The 19,307-nt window shown below is 43.8% G+C and overlaps 1 protein-coding gene across 2 annotated transcripts in view; it reads right to left on the bottom strand.

Annotated features, from left to right (window-relative positions):
- Positions 1–18,813, bottom strand: part of LOC129831133 (teashirt homolog 1-like) — a 35,958-nt gene extending 17,145 nt beyond the window's left edge. Inside the window, exon 1 of one of the 2 annotated variants that reach the window (XM_055894204.1) lies at positions 17,306–18,813. In XM_055894204.1, the coding sequence (XP_055750179.1) occupies positions 17,306–17,345 (40 nt within the window). In that variant the 5' untranslated portion in view covers positions 17,346–18,813. Of the gene's footprint in view, positions 1–3,522; positions 3,594–17,305 lie in introns of those variants that run through there. The other variant, XM_055894205.1, reaches the window with a different exon arrangement.
- Between the last annotated feature and the right edge of the window lie 494 nt (positions 18,814–19,307).

Here is a 19,307-nt window from a genome sequence, read left to right as displayed (position 1 = left end):
CACACACAGACAAGCGCACACAGATATTCAACAGAAGACTGAACAGAAGTACAAAAAACTATAACTGGGACATTCAATAGAATATCTTATTGCGTAATTCACAATTGTAAACAGTGAAAAAATTCCGTATTGCACCATAACATACAATCTGGTGTACCTGACAGATTTAAAAGATATCCAAATGAAGGACCAATGAAAAACGAAATACTTCACTGACAGAATTCTCCTCAACCATCCACACCTGCCATTTTCTCAGATGTCTGAGAAACGTGTCTCCTAAAAAACAAAACATCTAGTTGCCAGACAGAACAGACACACAATGCACGGGTGTTGTGGGGACTGCGGTGGTAGTGGGGGTCGTGAACTTTGGATGACCCCATTTGATTGGGCGCTGGGCTGGGCTGAGACTCCGGGGAAAAGGGAGAGAAAGAGAGAAAAAAAAAGAGTCATTAAGGAGTGAGTGATGAGTGGCAGGCATGGCTGACCTCCTCCAGGCCTTTTCTCTCTCTCACACCCTCCCTTCCTCCCATTTGCTCTCCCTCCCTCTCTCACTGCTTCTCTTTCACTCCTCCTCCTCTTTCACTTTCTCACTCGCTCCTCTCTCCCTACTTATCAGTTGCTTGTCTTTTTCATTCTCTCTATCCTGCTCATGCTCTTTCTCTCCCTCCTCTATGCCACTCTCCCACCCATCCTCCCCCTCACTGTTTCTCGCTCCTCCTCTCTTTACACTCACTCTGCCCCTTTCTCCCTCTTTACCACTCCCCCTGTGCCTTTTGCACTCCCCCTCTCACATCCTGCCGTCTCCCTCTTTACCTGTCTATTTTTCCTCACTGTCCGCCCCAAGACTTAGACACTCTATCCCGCTATGCTGTAACGCTCGCCCTCATGCAGGGCTAATAGCCCTTCCATTATTGGCAACGAACAGGCAGTGGACATTTCGAATTCTCTATCACCGGATTATCACTGCAACGATCAGGTGCGATTAAACATGGTCTGCAGAGCAGTGAAACGTCACACTTGCGTTGTGTGTTTGAGCTCTACTACATTTTAGTTGGGAGTGCGCAGCGTCAACAATCTACAAACCACCTTTTGCATCACGTTGTGTGATCAAACGGATCCCGTCAAAGTCGCACTGATAATTGGATAAATTATAATTAGTTTCAATCCAACCAAAAACATCTATAGTCAAGTAACCTTTTAACCTCTGAACCTGTGTCCTCACTGGCAGACAGATACTGAAGGCGTCAACAACGAACCCGGGCAATGATCGCCGGATGACCAGAGGTATTAAAAACATGGATGTTTGAGTTAGCAACAATAGTTAGCCACGGTTCAACTTAGCTAATCACTGCCTGACTCTAGCTGTCTCACTCTCTCAGTGTCAGACAGACAGAATTCAATCATTGCAGATGGCTTGATTAGTTTTCCGACAGACTGTGAGAGTCTTCAGACAGACTGTGTGAGAGATTGAGTGACAAGACAGACATGGGAAAGAGAGACAGACATATGAGAGATCCCCTGAAAGGGCATACAGACCATTTGAAAAGACAGAGTCCGAACAACCCACAGTAAGCCGTACTAACAGACAGACAAGTCTTAAGACAGACTGTATGACAAACTACGTGACAGGGCAGACATGACACAGACAGAGAGACAGACAGAGACGGGGTCTGGAGGGTCTGGGGGGCACCCCGCTGTTCCCTAAGACAGAAGACTTAGAGTCGAGCTTAGAGCCCCCCCAGTGACTGACACTGTCTGAGTCTGCATTGGATCAAAGAGAGCTATCTGCCCATTTTGTGGCCACATGTGCCATCGAAGAAACCAGACAAAAAGCGGTAAATTGCTCTCCTCCTTTCCCTCTCCAAAACCTACTGAGATTCTACAATGAGGACGTATGGCGCTTCATGACTATCGACAGTGCTAGGCCGAGGAAAGGCCCATATAAAACCGGTTTGCCAGAGTGCTGCATAGGACACAAGCTCACTGAGCCGAAGAGAGAAGTGCATTACACTCCCTCCTTTTGTCTTCTAGCTCATATTCTTATAACAGGCTCGCTGGCTCTGCACGGTTACACCTGAGGGAGAGGGAAGGGGATGAATAAAGAGAGAAAGAATAAGTGAGAGAGTATGAGAGTAGATTAAGGCAGAGCGGTAGACAAAATGAGAGAGAATATGAGAGAGAGGACAGAGGTAGGAACGAGAGAGACAAATAGGGAGAGAGAGCGAGAGAGAGAGAGAGCGCAATAAAGATGAGACCGAGACTGTGACAGAGAGATTGAGGAAGGAGAGAGAAATGGAAAAAGAGAGAGAGGTGAGGCTTCAGCAGAATGCTGTGCAACCTGCCCCGGCGTCTGGTCCGGTCTCAAGGACAAACTGTCATCTGTGGGCAGTATCCATTCCCAGATATCTTATCTACAGGGCCCAGTAAACTGTTGTCCGGGAAAAAATTATATTCATTGCTTTTCTAAGACCCTTATCGGTTAAATAAACACTCCTCGGGGATAGAAATCCCCCCCCCCCATCTCAATGTGCTGAGACCAGCTTTTATCCATCAGCTCGCAGCAAAAACAGCACCAATTTTTATTTGTCTTAAGTCGTGATATACTGCCAACGCAGATATAGAGTCGTGGATTTATATCGAAGTGCCCCAAATCCCGAACAAAGGGAGAGAAAGATGAGTAGCATCGCAATGTAAACATTTCAACCCCAACAAGTAAGGTAGGGCGAACAAAACGCAAGGGTTTAACACATTTCAACCCCAACAAGTAAGGTAAGGGGAAAAAAACGCAAGGGTTTAACACATTTCAAGGGAAACTTTTACGAGACGAACGATACAACAACGTCTTGTAAAGCTGTACGTTTGACTTTTCTGTCAAATGTGTTGTTGTTACGGGATGTTTCTCCAAGTATGGCAGTTTAGTCACACATGCTTACGGCTTGTTGATACCCCTGGTGTGTCTGGAAAGCCTTATAGATGTAAGTCTGTGTAACAAGTCACTGATTAGGGGTTCAACATACTATTTTTCACTGGGCCTGGTTAACTGAAATGCACGTAGACAAAGTATTTTGGGACTGGTCTTCTGGACTAAAGGCAATTTTAATGGAGATTCTCAATTGAGCCTGCTTTATATTCGAGGAATAGGCTTAATCTGGGTTTGGGGAAAAATTACTCTTGCTGACACAGCAATGTACTCTGAGTGATAGGAAGAGAATCTGATATTTGATCAATGCTGAAGCCAAATGAATCCGAAGAATGTTCTGGCACAATTTATTTGGCGCACTAAACGCCAACACCCCTCAGTCCTTAGTCTTTGCGCTATCTAAGCATGAGGAAACTGCTGCTGATGTCATGAAACTTCTCAAGTGTCAATTGGCTGTTCATGACGTGGCTTGATTCCATGTTAGCATGATTACACTAGCTAACATGGAACGATGTTGCCACCTTCAAGTAGTCGTTAATACACGCTACCCTATCAGCATCCATCCAGAGCACGCACACACACACAAGCACATAAATGACTACCTGAAATGGGCCTGTATTTCATTCTCCCCCTCCCTCTCCTACCCTCAGCTTGCCCAAGGGTGTTAGGGCTCCTCAGCGTAAAATGGGGAGCCTGTGATAAGAGAGAGAGAGAGAGAGAGAGAAAGAGAGATTGTTCTAGACCCCACTGCCTCTAAGGAACCATATATCCACCTAGCAACAACTGTAGGACAGTGTGTGTGTGTGTGTGTATCCATGCGTGTGTGTTGATGTCCAACATATATCCACCTGGCAACAGCTGTAGGACAGTGTGTGTGTGTGTGTATATCCATGCGTGTGTGTTGATGTCCAACATATATCCACCTGGCAACAGAGGCAGGACAGAATGTGCAGGAGTGTGTGTGTGTGTGTGTGTGTCTGTGTCTGTGTGCACATGTGTAGTGCAGACACATCTAGTCAAGGGCTAATAACAGTGCGGCAGGAGTCGCTGGCCCTCGTAAATCAATGGGGAGAATAATTGCTAATACACTGGTTATCGATTAGCGGGGCTACGCCGCCGCCCGACGGCTCAATTTCAATGGGGGGCTGTGGCTACGTGCTAACAGTGCTAACACAGTGACAAGGGTAAAGTGTTACTTCTCTTGCACGCAACACAGCTGGGCTGGGTGTTTTGTGGTGGGGGGTAGTAGAAATGACTGGGGGCCTCGCCAGTAATTCTTAATTGACACCTGTCAGGGTAATGGCGGCAGTCACAGCTGCTATGGGACAATTTCTCCCCACTCCTGTTCATCTGTCACTTTTAATACCTTTTCCTTGCAGTCCCCCGCCCCCCGCTCTTTCACTACTTTTTTCACTCTCTTCCCTCCACTCACCCTTTAATTCCCTTTACTACATTAGTGTCCAAAGCTTCTGCTAAGGTAAAAAGAGGATTTTTATTTGTGGGATTTTGTTTAGTTTTGTACAGAGAGGTTAAGATAGGAAATGGGAAACAGGCAGTTGATAAGTTAGGGGAGGAGCTACACAAAGTTCCCGGATGTTGATTTCTTCTGAAAGGCAGTTAGAGTTGGATATCAGAGAGCTGCTTTTTGATGAAATATAATACATGCTAAATACGGTCCAAAAAAAGCATTGGCTGAAACTCACTGTCCAATATATAAAATAAAACATTGCGCTTGCGCCAAATGCACTAAACGAGCTCTTCACAGCTGTATCAATCTTTTACTCATAAAATTGTAATGGTTTGTAAAAAACAAAAGAAAAATTAATCAAACTCTGTCACGTACTGGCCGTGTCAGAATACCCAAACTAGCGTCCTACATACTAAAAATGCATAGTATGTACTCATCGTCACATATTATTTAGGTTTTGTAAAAAGTATGCAGTATGCCACGGCTGCAGAGTAGAAGTCGACCGATTAAATCGGAATGGCCGATTAATTAGGGCCGATTTCAAGTTTTCATAACAATCGGAAATCGGTATTTTTGGACATCGATTTGGCCGAATTTTATTTTATTATTATTAAAAAAAATTACACCTTTATTTAACTAGGCAAGTCAGTTAAGAACACATTCTTATTTTCAATGAAGGCGTAGGAACGGTGGGTTAACTGCTTTGTTCAGGGGCAGAAAACGAGAGATTTTTACCTTGTCAGCTTGGGGATTCATTTTTGCAACCTTCCGGTTACTAGTGCAACGCTCTAACCACCTGCCTTACATTGCACTCCATGAGGAGCCTGCGTGGCAGGCTGACTACCTGTTATGCGAGTGCAGCAAGGAGACAAGTTAAGTTGCTAGCTAGCATTAAACTTATAAAAAACAATCAATCTTAACATAATCACTAGTTAACTACACATGGTTGATATTACTAGTTTATCTAGCGTGTCCTGCGTTGCATATGATCGATGCGGTGCCTGTTAATTTATCATCGAATCACAGCCTACTTCGCCAAACGGGTGATGATTTAGCACTGTCGTTACACCAAACCTAACCATAAACATCAATGCCTTTCTTTAAATTCAATACACAAGTATATATTTTAAACCTGCATATTTAGTTAATATTGCCTGCTAACATGAATTTCTTATAATTAGGGCAATTGTGTCACTTCTCTTGCGTTCCGTGCAAGTAGTCAGGTTATATGCAGCAGTTTGGGCCGCCTGGCTCATTGCGAACTGTGTGAAGTCCATTTATTCCTAACAAAGACCGTAATTAATTTGCCAGAATTGTACATAATTATGACATTGAAGGTTGTACAATGTAACTGCAATATTTAGACTTAGGGATGCCACCCTTTAGATAAATATGGAACGGTTCTGTATTTCACTGAAAGAATCAACGTCTTGTTTTCGAAATGATAGTTTCCGGATTCGACCATATCACTGACCAAAAGCTTGTATTTCTGATTTGATAGAGCAGTCTGACTGAGCGATGGTAGGCAGCAGCAGGCTCGTAAGCATTCATTCAAACAGCATTTTCGTGCGTTTGCCAGCAGCTCTTCGCATTGCTTCAAGCATTGAGCTGTTTATGACTTCAAGCCTATCAACTCTCGAGATTAGGCTGGTGTAACCGATGTGAAATAGCTAGCTAGTTAGCGGGGTGCACGCTAAAAGCGTTTCAATCGGTGACGTCACTCGCTCCAAGACTTGGAGTAGTTGTTTCCATTGCTCTGAAAGGGCCGCGGCTTTTGTGGAGCGATGGGTAACGATGCTTCGAGGGTGGCTGTTGTCGATGTGTTCCTGGTTCGAGCCCAGGTAGGGGCGAGGAGAGGGATGGAAGCTATACTGTTACACTGGCAATACTAAAGTGCCTATAAGAACATCCAATAGTCAAAGGTATATGAAATACAAATGCTAGAGAGAGAAGTAGTCCTATAATTCCTATAATTAACTACAACCTAAAACTTCTTACCTGGGAATATTGAAGACTCATGTTAAAAGGAACCACCAGCTTTCATATGTTCTCATGTTCTGAGCAAGGAACTTAAACGTTAGCTTTCTTACATGGCACATATTGCACTTTTACTTTCTTCTCCAATACTTTGTTTTTGCATTATTTAAAAGCAAATTGAACATGTTTCATTGTTTATTTGAGGCTAAATTGATTTTATTGATGTATTATATTAAGTTAAAATAAGTGTTCATTCAGTATTGTTGTAATTGTATTTATTCATTATTATTATTTATTTATTTTTAAATCGGGTGATTTAATCGGTATCGGCTTTTTTTTGGGGTCCTTCAATAATCGGTATCGGCGTTGAAAAATCATAATCAGTCGACCTCTACTGCAGAGTACTACTTTGCAACGGCATCACATATACACTGCTCAAAAAAATAAAGGGAACACTTAAACAACACAAATGTAACTTCAAGTCAATCACACTTCTGTGAAATCAAACTGTCCACTTAGGAAGCAACACTGATTGACAATAAATGTAACATGCTGTTGTGCAAATGGAATAGACAAAAGGTGGAAATTATAGGCAATTAGTAAGACACCCCCAAAAAAGGAATGGTTCTGCAGGTGGTGACCACAGACCACTTCTCAGTTCCTATGCTTCCTGGCTGATGTTTTGGTCACTTTTGAATGCTGGCGGTGCTCTCACTCTAGTGGTAGCATGAGACGAAGTCTACAACCCACACAAGTGGCTCAGGTAGTGCAGTTCATCCAGGATGGCACATCAATGCGAGCTGTGGCAAGAATGTTTGCTGTGTCTGTCAGCGTAGTGTCCAGAGCATGGAGGCAGTACCAGGAGACAGGCCAGTACATCAGGAGATGTGGAGGAGGCCGTAGGAGGGCAACAACCCAGCAGCAGGACCGCTACCTCCGCCTTTGTGCAAAGAGTAGCACTGCCAGAGCCCTGCAAAATGACCTCCAGCAGGCCACAAATGTGCATGTGTCAGCATATGGTCTCACAAGGGGTCTGAGGATCTCATCTCGGTACCTAATGGCAGTCAGGCTTCCTCTGGCGAGCACATGGAGGGCTGTGCGGCCCCACAAAGAAATGCCACCCCACACCATGACTGACCCACCGCCAAACCGGTCATGCTGAAGGATGTTGCAGGCAGCAGAACGTTCTCCACAGCGTCTCCAGACTCTGTCACGTCTGTCACATGTGCTCATGTGCTCAGTGTGAACCTGCTTTCATCTGTGAAGAGCACAGGGCGCAAGTGGCGAATTTGCCAATATTGGTGTTCTCTGGCAAATGCCAAACGTCCTGCCCGGTGTTGGGCTGTAAGCACAACCCCCACCTGTGGACGTCGGGCCCTCATACCACCCTCATGGAGTCTGTTTCTGACCGTTTGAGCAGACACATGCACATTTGTGGCCTGCTGGAGGTCATTTTGCAGGGCTCTGGCAGTGCACCTGCTTGCACAAAGGCGGAGGTAGCGGTCCTGCTGCTGGGTTGTTGCCCTCCTACGGCCTCCTCCACGTCTCCTGATGTACTGGCCTGTCTCCTGGTAGCGCCTCCATGCTCTGGACACTACGCTGACAGACACAGCAAACCTTCTTGCCACAGCTCGCATTGATGTGCCATCCTGGATGAACTGCACTACCTGAGCCACTTGTGTGGGTTGTAGACTCCGTCTCATGCTACCACTAGAGTGAGAGCACCGCCAGCATTCAAAAGTGACCAAAACATCAGCCAGGAAGTATAGGAACTGAGAAGTGGTCTGTGGTCACCACCTGCAGAACCATTCCTTTTTTGGGGGTGTCTTACTAATTGCCTATAATTTCCACCTTTTGTCTATTCCATTTGCCCAACAGCATGTTAAATTTATTGTCAATCAGTGTTGCTTCCTAAGTGGACAGTTTGATTTCACAGAAGTGTGATTGACTTGGAGTTACATTGTGTTTTTTTTTTGAGCAGTGTATAACTGGCTAGCTAGTTAAAACATGAAGTTGTCTATCAACAACAGCAAGCTTAATTGGGTATAGAGCTAACTTCAACTCCTGCTAAATCACGCAGCTACCGTTAGCTACAGTATTTAGCTACAGTAAAGGCACGTCAGGCTACTTTTAGAAAACTATAGAATCTCTAAACCCTCCTTTTATCCGGGTTGAATTCATTGTGGGTGTAAAATTCACAAAAAGTTGACAATTCATTCATACTACATGAGAAGCCAAAATGAGTATGACATCCAGACATTTAAAGCATTTTCGAAAAATCACACTATTTTTCCCCATTCTCAAACGGCCTACTATTTAGGAGGCTAGTATGGGTGTTTGGACACGGCCACTGTAATTCAGTACACAGAGAAATCCTCACAGAGTCTGTTTGCTTTAGCTAATCGACACAAACAGAGGACTGCCTAACATCATACACCCTTTCCAAAAACACCATGTGACTGGGACTTATCAGTTAAAACCCATATGACTCCGACACAAGTGCGCACTCTCCCTCACACAAACCTTGATGTAAGCTCAGAGAAGACTAGCGTGAGAGCCTATAAACTACTATTATCCTCTCAAGTCAAAGGAAACATAGGAAAGGAGGAAAAACAATAACACACACACACAGTGATGGAGGCCGTTCAGACAGGGACTCTCCAGAGTACACAATTGACCTCAGACTCCGGACTTCCACTCTCCCTCCTCTCCAGGTCATGTCTCTTCCTTTCTTCCATTTCATTTTATCGTCTCTGTCTCACTCTCTCTCCGTCTTGGTCTCATGCTGATAGAAATGAGTGGACAGATGTATATCACACAGTACCAGTCAAAAGTTTGAACAAACCTACTCATTCAAGGGTTTTTCTTTATTTTTTTTTACTATTTTCTATATTTTAGATTAATAGTGAAGACATCACAACTATGAAATAATACATATGGAATCATGTAGGCAAAAAATATGTAAACAAATCAAAATATATTTCTAGTTTAGATTCTTCAAAGTAGCCACTCGTTGCCTTGATGACAACTTTACACACTCTTGGCATTCTCTCAACCAGCTTCACCTAGAATGCTTTTCCAACAGTCTTGAAGGAGTTCCCACATATGCTGAGCACTTGTTGGCTGCTTTTCCTTCACTCTGCAATCCAACTAAACCCAAACCATATCAATTGGCTTGAGGTTTGGTGATTTGTGGAGGCCAGGTCATCTGATGCAGCACTCCATCACTCTCCTTCTTTGTCAAATAGCCCTTACACAGCCTGGAGGTGTGTTGGGTCATTGTCCTGTTGAAAAGCAAATGATAGTGGGACTAAGCACAAACCAGATGGGATGGTGTATCGCTGCAGAATGCTGTGGTAGCCATGCTGGTTAAGTGTGCCTTGCATTCTAAATAAATCACTGACAGTGTCACCAGCAAAGCATCCCCACACCATCACACCTCCTTCACGGTGGGAACTACACACATGCAGAGATCATCCATTCACCTACTCTGCGTCTCAAAGACACGGCAGTTGGAACCAAAAATATCAAATTTGGACTCATCAGACCAAAGGGCAGATTATCCATTGCTCGTGTTTCTTGGCCAAAGCAAGTCTCTTTTTCTTATTGGTGTCATTTAGTAGTGTTTCTTTGCAGAAATTCGACCATGAAGGCCTGATTCAAGCAGTCTCCTCTGAACAGATGATGTTGAGATGTGTCTGTTACTTGAACTCTGTCAAGCAATTATTTGGGCTGCAATTTCTGAGGCTGGTAACTAATGAACTTATCCTCTGCAGCAGAGGTATTTCTTGGTCTTCCTTTCCCGTGGCGGTCCTCATGAGAGCCAGTTTCTTCATAGCGCTGGATTGTTTTTGCGACTGCACCTGAAGAAACTTTCAAAGTTCTTAATTTTCCGGATTGGCTGATCTTCATATCTTAAAGTAATAATGGACTGTCATTTCTCTTTGCTTATTTGAGCTGTTCTTGCCATAATATGGACTTAGTCTTTTACCAAATAGGGCTTCTCTATGCCATCCCTACCTTGTCACAACAACTGATTGGCTCAAACATATTAAGAAGGAAAGAAATTCCACAAATTAACAAGGTAATTGAAATGCATTCCAGGTGACTACCTCATGAATAGTTTTTTTATTTAACTAGGCAAGTCAGTTAAGAACAAATTCTTATTTACAATGACAGCCTAGGAGCAGTGGGTTAAGTGCCAGAGCAACAGATTTGTACCTTGTCAGCTCGGGGATTTGATCTAGCAATCTTTCGGTTACCGGCCCAACGCTCTGACCACTAGGCTACCTGCCACCCCATGAAGCTGGTTGAGAGAATACAAAGAGTGTGCAAAGCTGTGATCGAGGCAAAGGGTGGCTACATTGAAGAATCTCAAATATAAACATATTTTTATTTGTTTAACACTTTTTGGGTCACTACATGATTCCATTAGTGCTATTTCATAGTTTTGACGTCGTCACTATTATTTTCCAATGTAGAAAATAGTCAAAACAAAGAAAAACCCTGGAATGAGTAGGTGTGTCCAAACATTTTGACTTGTACTGTATATGTGAGAAAGACAGAATAAAACTCCCTCAGAGTGTGTGGAAACTCAGCTCTCCCCGGTTGCGTAAAAGCTTGTTAAACCCAGGGATAGTTTTACCTCGGCGGCGCTGCTGAGGCAGACGCCTTCACATCGTCATTCTCTTGGCACTCTTTTAATCCAGGCATATTTTTTTCACCACTCTTTCTTTTCCATAAGAGCAGTCATCGATCTTCATTTGTCACTTAACCTCCATGTAGATGAGGAAGGGGAGTATGTGTATTTATGTGTGTGTGTGTGTGTGTTGTAACTCTTTGATTTCCTATAGGCCCCCTGGCTGCAACCCCAGATGCAAATTGAAACTATTTGCGTTGAGGAATAAGGGTCCAAACATGACTATCGACTACAAGAGTCAACATCAACTGTTAATGAAACTTTGCATATCCTACACTATAGCTTGGGTAACGAGACAGTGGCAGCTACACACAGACTGGCACGGACAAACACGCACATACTACAGCTTAGGTTAAGAGATGCAAACACACACACACAGCTTATCGTAAAGAGAAGCAACGTCTGATAACCTGCGGTGCTACCAAATGTTTAGTCTGAAAACACAGGAAGAGAAACACCAAAAGTAAGCAACACATAGCTTACATCCGTTCGTAATGCAACCCCACTATGTAAACAAACTGTACAGACGGAAGACAGATATCAAGGTGATGCGAGACAATATGCAATGCAACCTATACAATGTACTGACGCCTAAACCATCCCTGTTGTAGGACACTTCTACACGACTCATGGAAACTCAGCTTATGTCTGAGGATCCCCGCAGCCATTATCTAGCAGTGTTATTTTGCCTCTGCAACTTCGAATTGATTAGCCAGGTAGTCCATTTGTCTGCTGCCCCCCACACCCCTGCTAAATAATTGAGTTAATACTGCGACTGGAGGTATGTGTGTGCGTGACCGAATGTGTCTGTGTGTGGGGACCTGGGCTAATATCAACTTGATTACATCAAGGCAGCTGAGGAACTTGACACTTGCTGAATTTGTCAGCATTAATCGGCGGGGCCCTGTCACTAGATCCGTCAGCATCCCAGATAATTATGGAGTCGGGCTAATGATGCCGCTAGCTGCCGCCCGCTTGACGTCGAGCGAAGGGAGGAATCTTAACTTTATTTTTCTATCCCCCCCGCTCCCTCTCTCGTTCGGGTTGATAATTAAGAGACTCATCTCCTTTTGACTGGGGAGAACATCACTGGAAAAGGTGTGATTTTATGGAAAAGGCGTGTTTGTATTGGTCGCAGTTTCTCGTTTGTCGTTGAGGTGATAATAAGTATCTGAATATTACGGAGTTTATCCTGGGTAGGTCGTACAATAAACATTTTGCGTGTAGAGGTATAGAAGATAATTGTATTGCAAATCAACACGTACTGTATTGCAAGTGGCAAATGGTACTATTACAACAAGACAAGGCCTCAATATCTTAACACCCTTGGAGAGAATCTCGGCATTGGTGATGACATGAAATGTGACATTCTGCACTCTTGTAGTACAGGTTGCATCAAAGTACAAATATCAATATAAATATTTTGATTACATATTTAAGTAGCATTTGCCGACAGTGGCAAAAGGTCAGAGTTTGTCACCCATAAGCTCTAGTATGAAAATACACTATATATACACACAAAAGCATGTGGACACCCCTTCAAATTAGTGAATTTGGCTATTTCAGCCACACCCGTTACTGACAGGTGTATAAAATCAGGCACACAGCCATGCAATCTCCATAAACAAACATTGACAGTAGAATGAGCTTACTGAAGAGCTCCGTGACGTTCAACGGGCAACTTCATAGGATGCCACCTTTCCAACAAGTTAGTTAGTCAAACATCTGCCTTGCTAGAGCTGCCCCGGTCAACTGTAAGTGCTGATATTGTGAAGTGGAAACATCTAGGAGCAACAACGGTTCAGCCGCGAAGTGGTAGGCCACACAAGCTCACATACCGTAGTGTTGAAGCACGTCTCACATAAAAATAGTTTGTCCTCGGTTGCAACACTCACTACCGAGTTCCAAACTGCCTTTGGAAGCAACGTCAGCACAAGAACTGTTCGTCCGGGAACTTCATGAAATGGGTTTCCATGGCCGAGCAGCCGCACACAAGCATAAGGTGGAGGAGGAATAATGGTCTGGGGCTGTTTTTCATGGTTCGAGCTAGGCCCCGCTCCTTAGTTCCAGTAAAGGGAAATCTTAACGCTAGAGCATACAATGACATTCTAGACGATTCTGTGCTTCCAACTTTGTGGCAATACTTTGGAGAAGGCTCTTTCCTGTTTCAGCATGACAATGCACACATGCATAAAGCGAGGTCCATACAGAAATGGTTTGTTGAGATTGGTGTGGAAAAACTTGATTGGCCTGCACAGAGCCCTGACCTCAACCTCATCGAACAACTTCGGGGTTAATTGGAACGATGAGTGCGAGCCAGGCTTAATCGCCCAACATCGGTGCCTGACCTTACTAATGCTCTTGTGGCTGAATGAAAGTAAGTCCCCGCAGCAATGTTCTAACATGTAGTGGAAAGCCCTCACAGAAGAGTGGAGGCTGTTATAGCAGTGAAGGGGGGGACCAACTCCATATCAATGCCCATGAATTTGGAATGAGCTGTTCGACGAGCAGGTCATGTAGTGTAAAAGCTTCTCTGGACACATTTGTAATGAAAAGTAGTAATATTTTATATAACGGCACTTGCATTACATAGGCTACCGATTGTTCATCACTGGCTTGAAAATGTATGAAGTACAGTAAGCCTACGCTGGACTTGCAAATCACTCCAAATAAGAGCGTCTTACAAAATAAAAACACACCAAAATGAGAATGAAGCACCCTCCCGGAGATCAAATGACTGCAGCAAAAATTGCTGCTGCTCGGATTGCACTGCATTGAACAGAACTGCCAAAACTAACAGATGCAGCTGTGTTGTTCCAAATGGAGGGGAGCTTGATGTATAGTAACTGGCCGTTCTAGAAACAAGGTACAGTGCCCTCCGAGGGGCTAGAAATCACTACCAAAGCAGAGACCTCCATTTTAAAACAGTGATATTCAATCGCCTTTCAGTAAAATTAGACTAGTTGTTTTCGCATTCTTCTTTCCCTGACTGCAGTGTGTGTTTGTGTCAAGATTTTAATTTAACTTAAAATATGTGTTTTGAGTTGTGTGTGCGTGCGTGTGTGGTGGGGGTGCATTTTTCAGTAAGGAAGGAGTCTCTCTGTCACACAAACACACTAACTAGTTCTTGTCACAGTGTATTGATGGAGACCACCATATGTCACACACTGGAAATAATGGAAAGACAATGCCTGCCAACTTTTGATTGAACATTACTGCCAGTGATGCATGTGCCTTTCACTAAACAGACAATTAAATCAATATTCAAAAGCTGGATGGGAGTCGAGCAGGGAGACGATGGTCGGTTAAGTGCACAAGCTGCTGGGTCAGATAATTCAGCAGCATTTTGTACATTTCAGTGCATGGTAAAACTAGGTTAAAGCATGCAATATATTCCCCTCCTGTTAAGTGTACACATTGGATACGTGCATGCTATAATTAAGTGCATTGCAGTTTACCAGTCCCAAATAATGTTTTTGCTCTGGGTAGTTGCATGGTCCAAGTACATGTATTCACGACAGTTTCAAGCCATTGTATTTATTAGGAGTTGACTGTAGCTTACATACGTAGTGACAAAAACCCTTCTGTGACGCCCTTTTCATAGGTTACCATTTTTTTTTACTAGTTTATCCATATTACGTACTTATATCAGAATATCCTCACATTTATATCTCTGCAGTCAAGCTGAAATCACAACCCCACAGAGTTCAAAGTCTCTCCTTCCCAACCTGCTTAACTTCACATTTCCAAAGTCTGTTTAATATTCTAGAAGTGTTTTGTTCAGCAGCAGTCGGTAATGCCTGAACTTCAAAGGCAGTTTTCTCATTAGGTGACTGGTGGAAATCCCTGTCAATCATTCACTGTTCTACGAAAAAGAACACCTCCAAAATGACAAGCTCAACTCTGGTCTTCTTTCATGATACTTCATACAAATACCTAGGTGACAAAGAAATCATTGTGCATCTCACCAAAAATATACACTGTATAAACAAAAGTATGTGGACAGCCCTTCAAATTAGTTGATTTGGCTATTTCAGCCACACCCGTTGCTGACAGGTGTATAAAATCGAGCACACAGCCATGCAATCTCTATAGACAAACATTGGCAGTAGAATGGCCTTATTGAACAGCTCAGTGACTTTCAACATGGCACCATCATAGGATGTAATCTTTCCAACAATTCAGTTAGTCAAATTTCTGCCCTGCTAGAGCTGCACCGGTCAACTGTAAGTGCTGTTATTGTGAAGTGGAAACGTCTAGGAGCAACAACGGCTCAGCTGTGAAGTGGTAGGCCGCACAAGCTCACAGAACGGGATCGCCGAGTGCTGAAGCGTGTAAAAATCATCTGTACTCAGTTGCAACAATCACTACCGAGTTCCAAACTGCCTCTGGACACAACGTCAGCACAAGTACTGTTCTTTGGGAGCTTCATGAAGTGGGTTTCCATGGCCGAGCAGCCGCACACAAGCCTAAGATCACCATGCGCAATGCCAAGCGTCGGCTGGAGTAAAACTCGCCGCCATTGGACTCTGGAACAGTGGAAACACATTCTCTGGAGTGAAGAATCACACTTCACCATCTGGCAGTCTGGCGAACGAATCTGGATTTGGAGGATGCCAGGAGAACGCTACCTGCCCCAATGCATAGTGCCTACTGTAAAGTCTGGTGGAGCAGGAATAATGGTCTGGGTCTGTTATTCATGGTTCGGGCTAGCCCCCCCTTAGTTCCGGTAAAGGGAAACCTTAACACTACAGCATACAATTACATTCTAGACATTTCTCTGCTTCCAACTTTGTGTCAACAGTTTCAGGGAAGGCCCTTTCCTGATTCAGCATGACAATGTCCCTGAGCACGAAGCGAGGCCATACAGAAATGGTTTGTCAAGATCGAGGTGGAAGAACTTGACTGGCCTGCCCAGACCTCAACCCCATTGAACACCTTTGGAATGAATTGTAACACCGACTGTGAGCCAGGTCTAATCGCCCAACATCAGTGCCTGACATCACTAGTGCTCTTGTGACTGAATGGAAGCAAGTCCCCGCAGCAATGTTCCAACATCTAGTGGAAAGCCTACCCAGAAGAGTGGAGGCTGTTATAGCAGCAAAGGGGGGAGCAACTCCATATTAATGCCCATGATTTTGGAATGAGATGTTCGACGCACTATCAAAGCTGAAAACAAAAAGTGTGCACTCTGCATTGGCTACTATAACCTCAAATATAATCTAGAAGAGTAAAAATTGGTAGAGTAGCCTAGTGAATCGGGACAGAGCAGCCTAGTGAGTCTGGAGTAACCTAGTGAGTCTGGAGTAACCTAGTGAGTCTGGAGTAACCTAGTGAGTCTGGAGTAACCTAGTGAGTCTGGAGTAACCTAGTGAGTCTGGAGTAACCTAGTGAGTCTGGAGTAGGCTAGAGAGTCTGGAGTAGGCTAGAGAGTCTGGAGTAGGCTAGAGAGTCTGGAGTAGCCTAGAGAGTCTGGAGTAGCCTAGAGAGTCTGGAGTAGCCTAGAGAGTCTGGAGTAGCCTAGAGAGTCTGGAGTATTGTCAACATACTCTTAAGAGTATTGGGGTGTTACTTTCTGATCTTGACACGCCACAGCAGCCTCCCTCCGCCTCCTTCCCTTGTCCCTCCTCCCTCCTCCGTGGTCATTAATCGCAAAGTATTTACCCCTGCTTGGGAACTTTGCTTTCAATTAGTCTTTTCTCCTGCTTCTCAACAGGGGCCAAAGTTGTCCTTTGAGTAGCTCAAGCTGTCAAGCGCATGCGTGTTTCCACGGTGAATGATTTACTGATTATTATAAGGACTGAATAGATCAAAGGCAGTCGCATGACAGGAGATCAATCAGGCATCAAATCAAGGATGGCAATCCACGAGTGGAATACAGAGACTCAAACACTAGATAAAACGGACGAACACACGTTCAATTGCATTAGGTGTATTATCTCTGTGTGTGAAAGTTCAATAGGCCGATGGGTTTTGACAACCTATATGTGAATATGAACCTGTGACAGAAAACTGTAAAGTATTTCCATGATCTACAGGCTGGCAAATACTTTTTTCTGGCCAATTTGAAAAAAGGTGTTTACCTCCTTTGATTGTAAGCTAAATACGTATAACACAGAAGGCTATATTTCCATGATGAATGTGTGTCTATTTAGGGGTATTTTAAATAAGGATGGGAGAAGGCGAACTTGAGAGGATTTTACGGGGAATTTGGGGAAATAGACTTCAGGGTTGTGCTTACCTACGGACCGCCTTGGCGCTTGCTGCTTTCTCCTCGGCATGCTGCTGGTAGACTTTCCGCTTGACTTTTCATGCAGAGACCAAAATAAAAGACGACCCAAGAGGAAACCTGTGCAACGAAATCAAAGCAAATATCTCGTCGTTTTGTCCTTCTCTTCAATAGAATCGGAATAGAAATGTCGATTCCCGTTCTTTGACTGGCAAAGGAAGTCTGAGCTTCGGTGAAAGTATTATTTTTTATAAAAACCTAATTAATCTTTCCGCAAATGTTTGGCAAATGTCAAGAACCCAATAGCATATATCTAAACAAAAATATATGTTTCTCTATGGTTGTTTTGAGTAGAAACAGAGTAATAACTCATTGCATGATGATCAAAAATAGCAAGACCTCCGTTTAGGTTTCAGTATAACCGTGGAGAACGTGAACAGCAGCCAAAGCTTCTTCAATCCCGCCGTGCTTCCATGAAAAAAAAGGATTCCACCCCTAGAACGACACTTTATAACCGATTTTCGCGTAGAAAGTAACAAAGAAGTCTTTCAATGTATCACAAACTTCCACGGCGATGGATAACGTTCCAAACTGTGTTTCTGCACAGGTGCTGTTCGGTTGTTCAATCTCTGCAAGTCGACACAAAATGGGAGAGAAAGACGGGATATGGACATTAGAGGGTTATGTCAATCAGTCCGTGTCAGTCAGTCAGTCATGATTGCCACGGCAGAAAACTCAAACGGCTATGCCGCCAATAAGCTACTTTCTGTCTCTCTTCAAGCGACCGAAACACCCAGAGCTCGATTCAGATAGCCTATTCCGACGATACTCACAAAAATGATGTCCTTTCGGCTTTCATGTGGACAGTTGATGTATTACTCTTCCAAAGACTTTTCATAAACAAACGAAACGCCGACAGCTACTCCGCGAAAGGATACGAATGTGGACCTATTGCTTATGTTTTACTCCAGATGGCGAAACGGGGGTCTCGTCTCCGCAGTGAGAAATATGTATCGCACATTGGGGGGATGCGCGACTGATCAGACAGGCTCAACTGATAGACAGACACATCGCGTTGCCTTTCCTGCCTCTCCGTTACTCCACCCCTCTGGAAGCGTCACTCTGACAGTCAGAGCCCACCGTGTCAATCTTTTTAATTGTTCTGTTTTTTTCTCTCCATTATTTTCTATAACAGGATTATAAAACAGCCCCTGTCCAATGCAGTGCTCTGCCGAATAAAGTGTCTCCACGTCCATGCATTATGATGGTTGGTTTTCAAATTCGTTTTTAGCATACGAGACAATAAGCCAACACGTAGGCCTATGTCTTAGGTTATTACTGCCTTCGTTTTGCATGGACTGCAAAATAGAAAGAACTGATATAAAAAAAACATAAAAGAACAGTGGCAGGATATTCTGTAGGCTATCTGTTCTGCTATTATTTTCTCTTCGGAAATGCATTATTTCTTGAACTGTTTAGGCCATATATTAGATTGCAGAGCTTCTGTAAAGGTATTTAGCATTTTTACCTCTTCAGTGACACCCTTAAAAATGGCCATTGAAAGATGCAGATTGATTCGCTACACCTTGCTAAGAAGTGACTAGTTCGCATGGGAAGGGGAGGGGCGCCGAGTGCACAAATCCACTGTGACTGCAACAGTGCACCGCACTTCATCCCTATTCATTACTTATTCATCAATTTCTAACATTCACTATGTTATTAACATGCTGATACAACTGATTCTGCCCGACTGCATCGAGGAAGAGTGGCTATTTGTACAATAACTGATAGACAAGCTGTTTAAAGTATTCTATACCTACAACATCAAGAGAGCCCCAATTGACCGTGCAGTTAGTTTTCCTTTTATTTTTTATGAGATGCTCTTTGGCTACTGTGTGAGTGCATCTGTTACCTAATGCACTTTTGATGGCGCTAAATAGGCCAGCCTATAACTTGGGTGACATTGAAGCTGTGTTACGTTGCTCAGCAGTATATACGTACCTCTCTACCCATC

The sequence above is a fragment of the Salvelinus fontinalis genome, chromosome 32 (genome assembly GCF_029448725.1).
Source record: "Salvelinus fontinalis isolate EN_2023a chromosome 32, ASM2944872v1, whole genome shotgun sequence".
NCBI lineage: Eukaryota > Metazoa > Chordata > Actinopteri > Salmoniformes > Salmonidae > Salvelinus > Salvelinus fontinalis.
The sequence above is the reverse complement of the archived record's forward strand: the minus strand, read 5'-3'. Positions and strand labels throughout refer to the sequence as shown.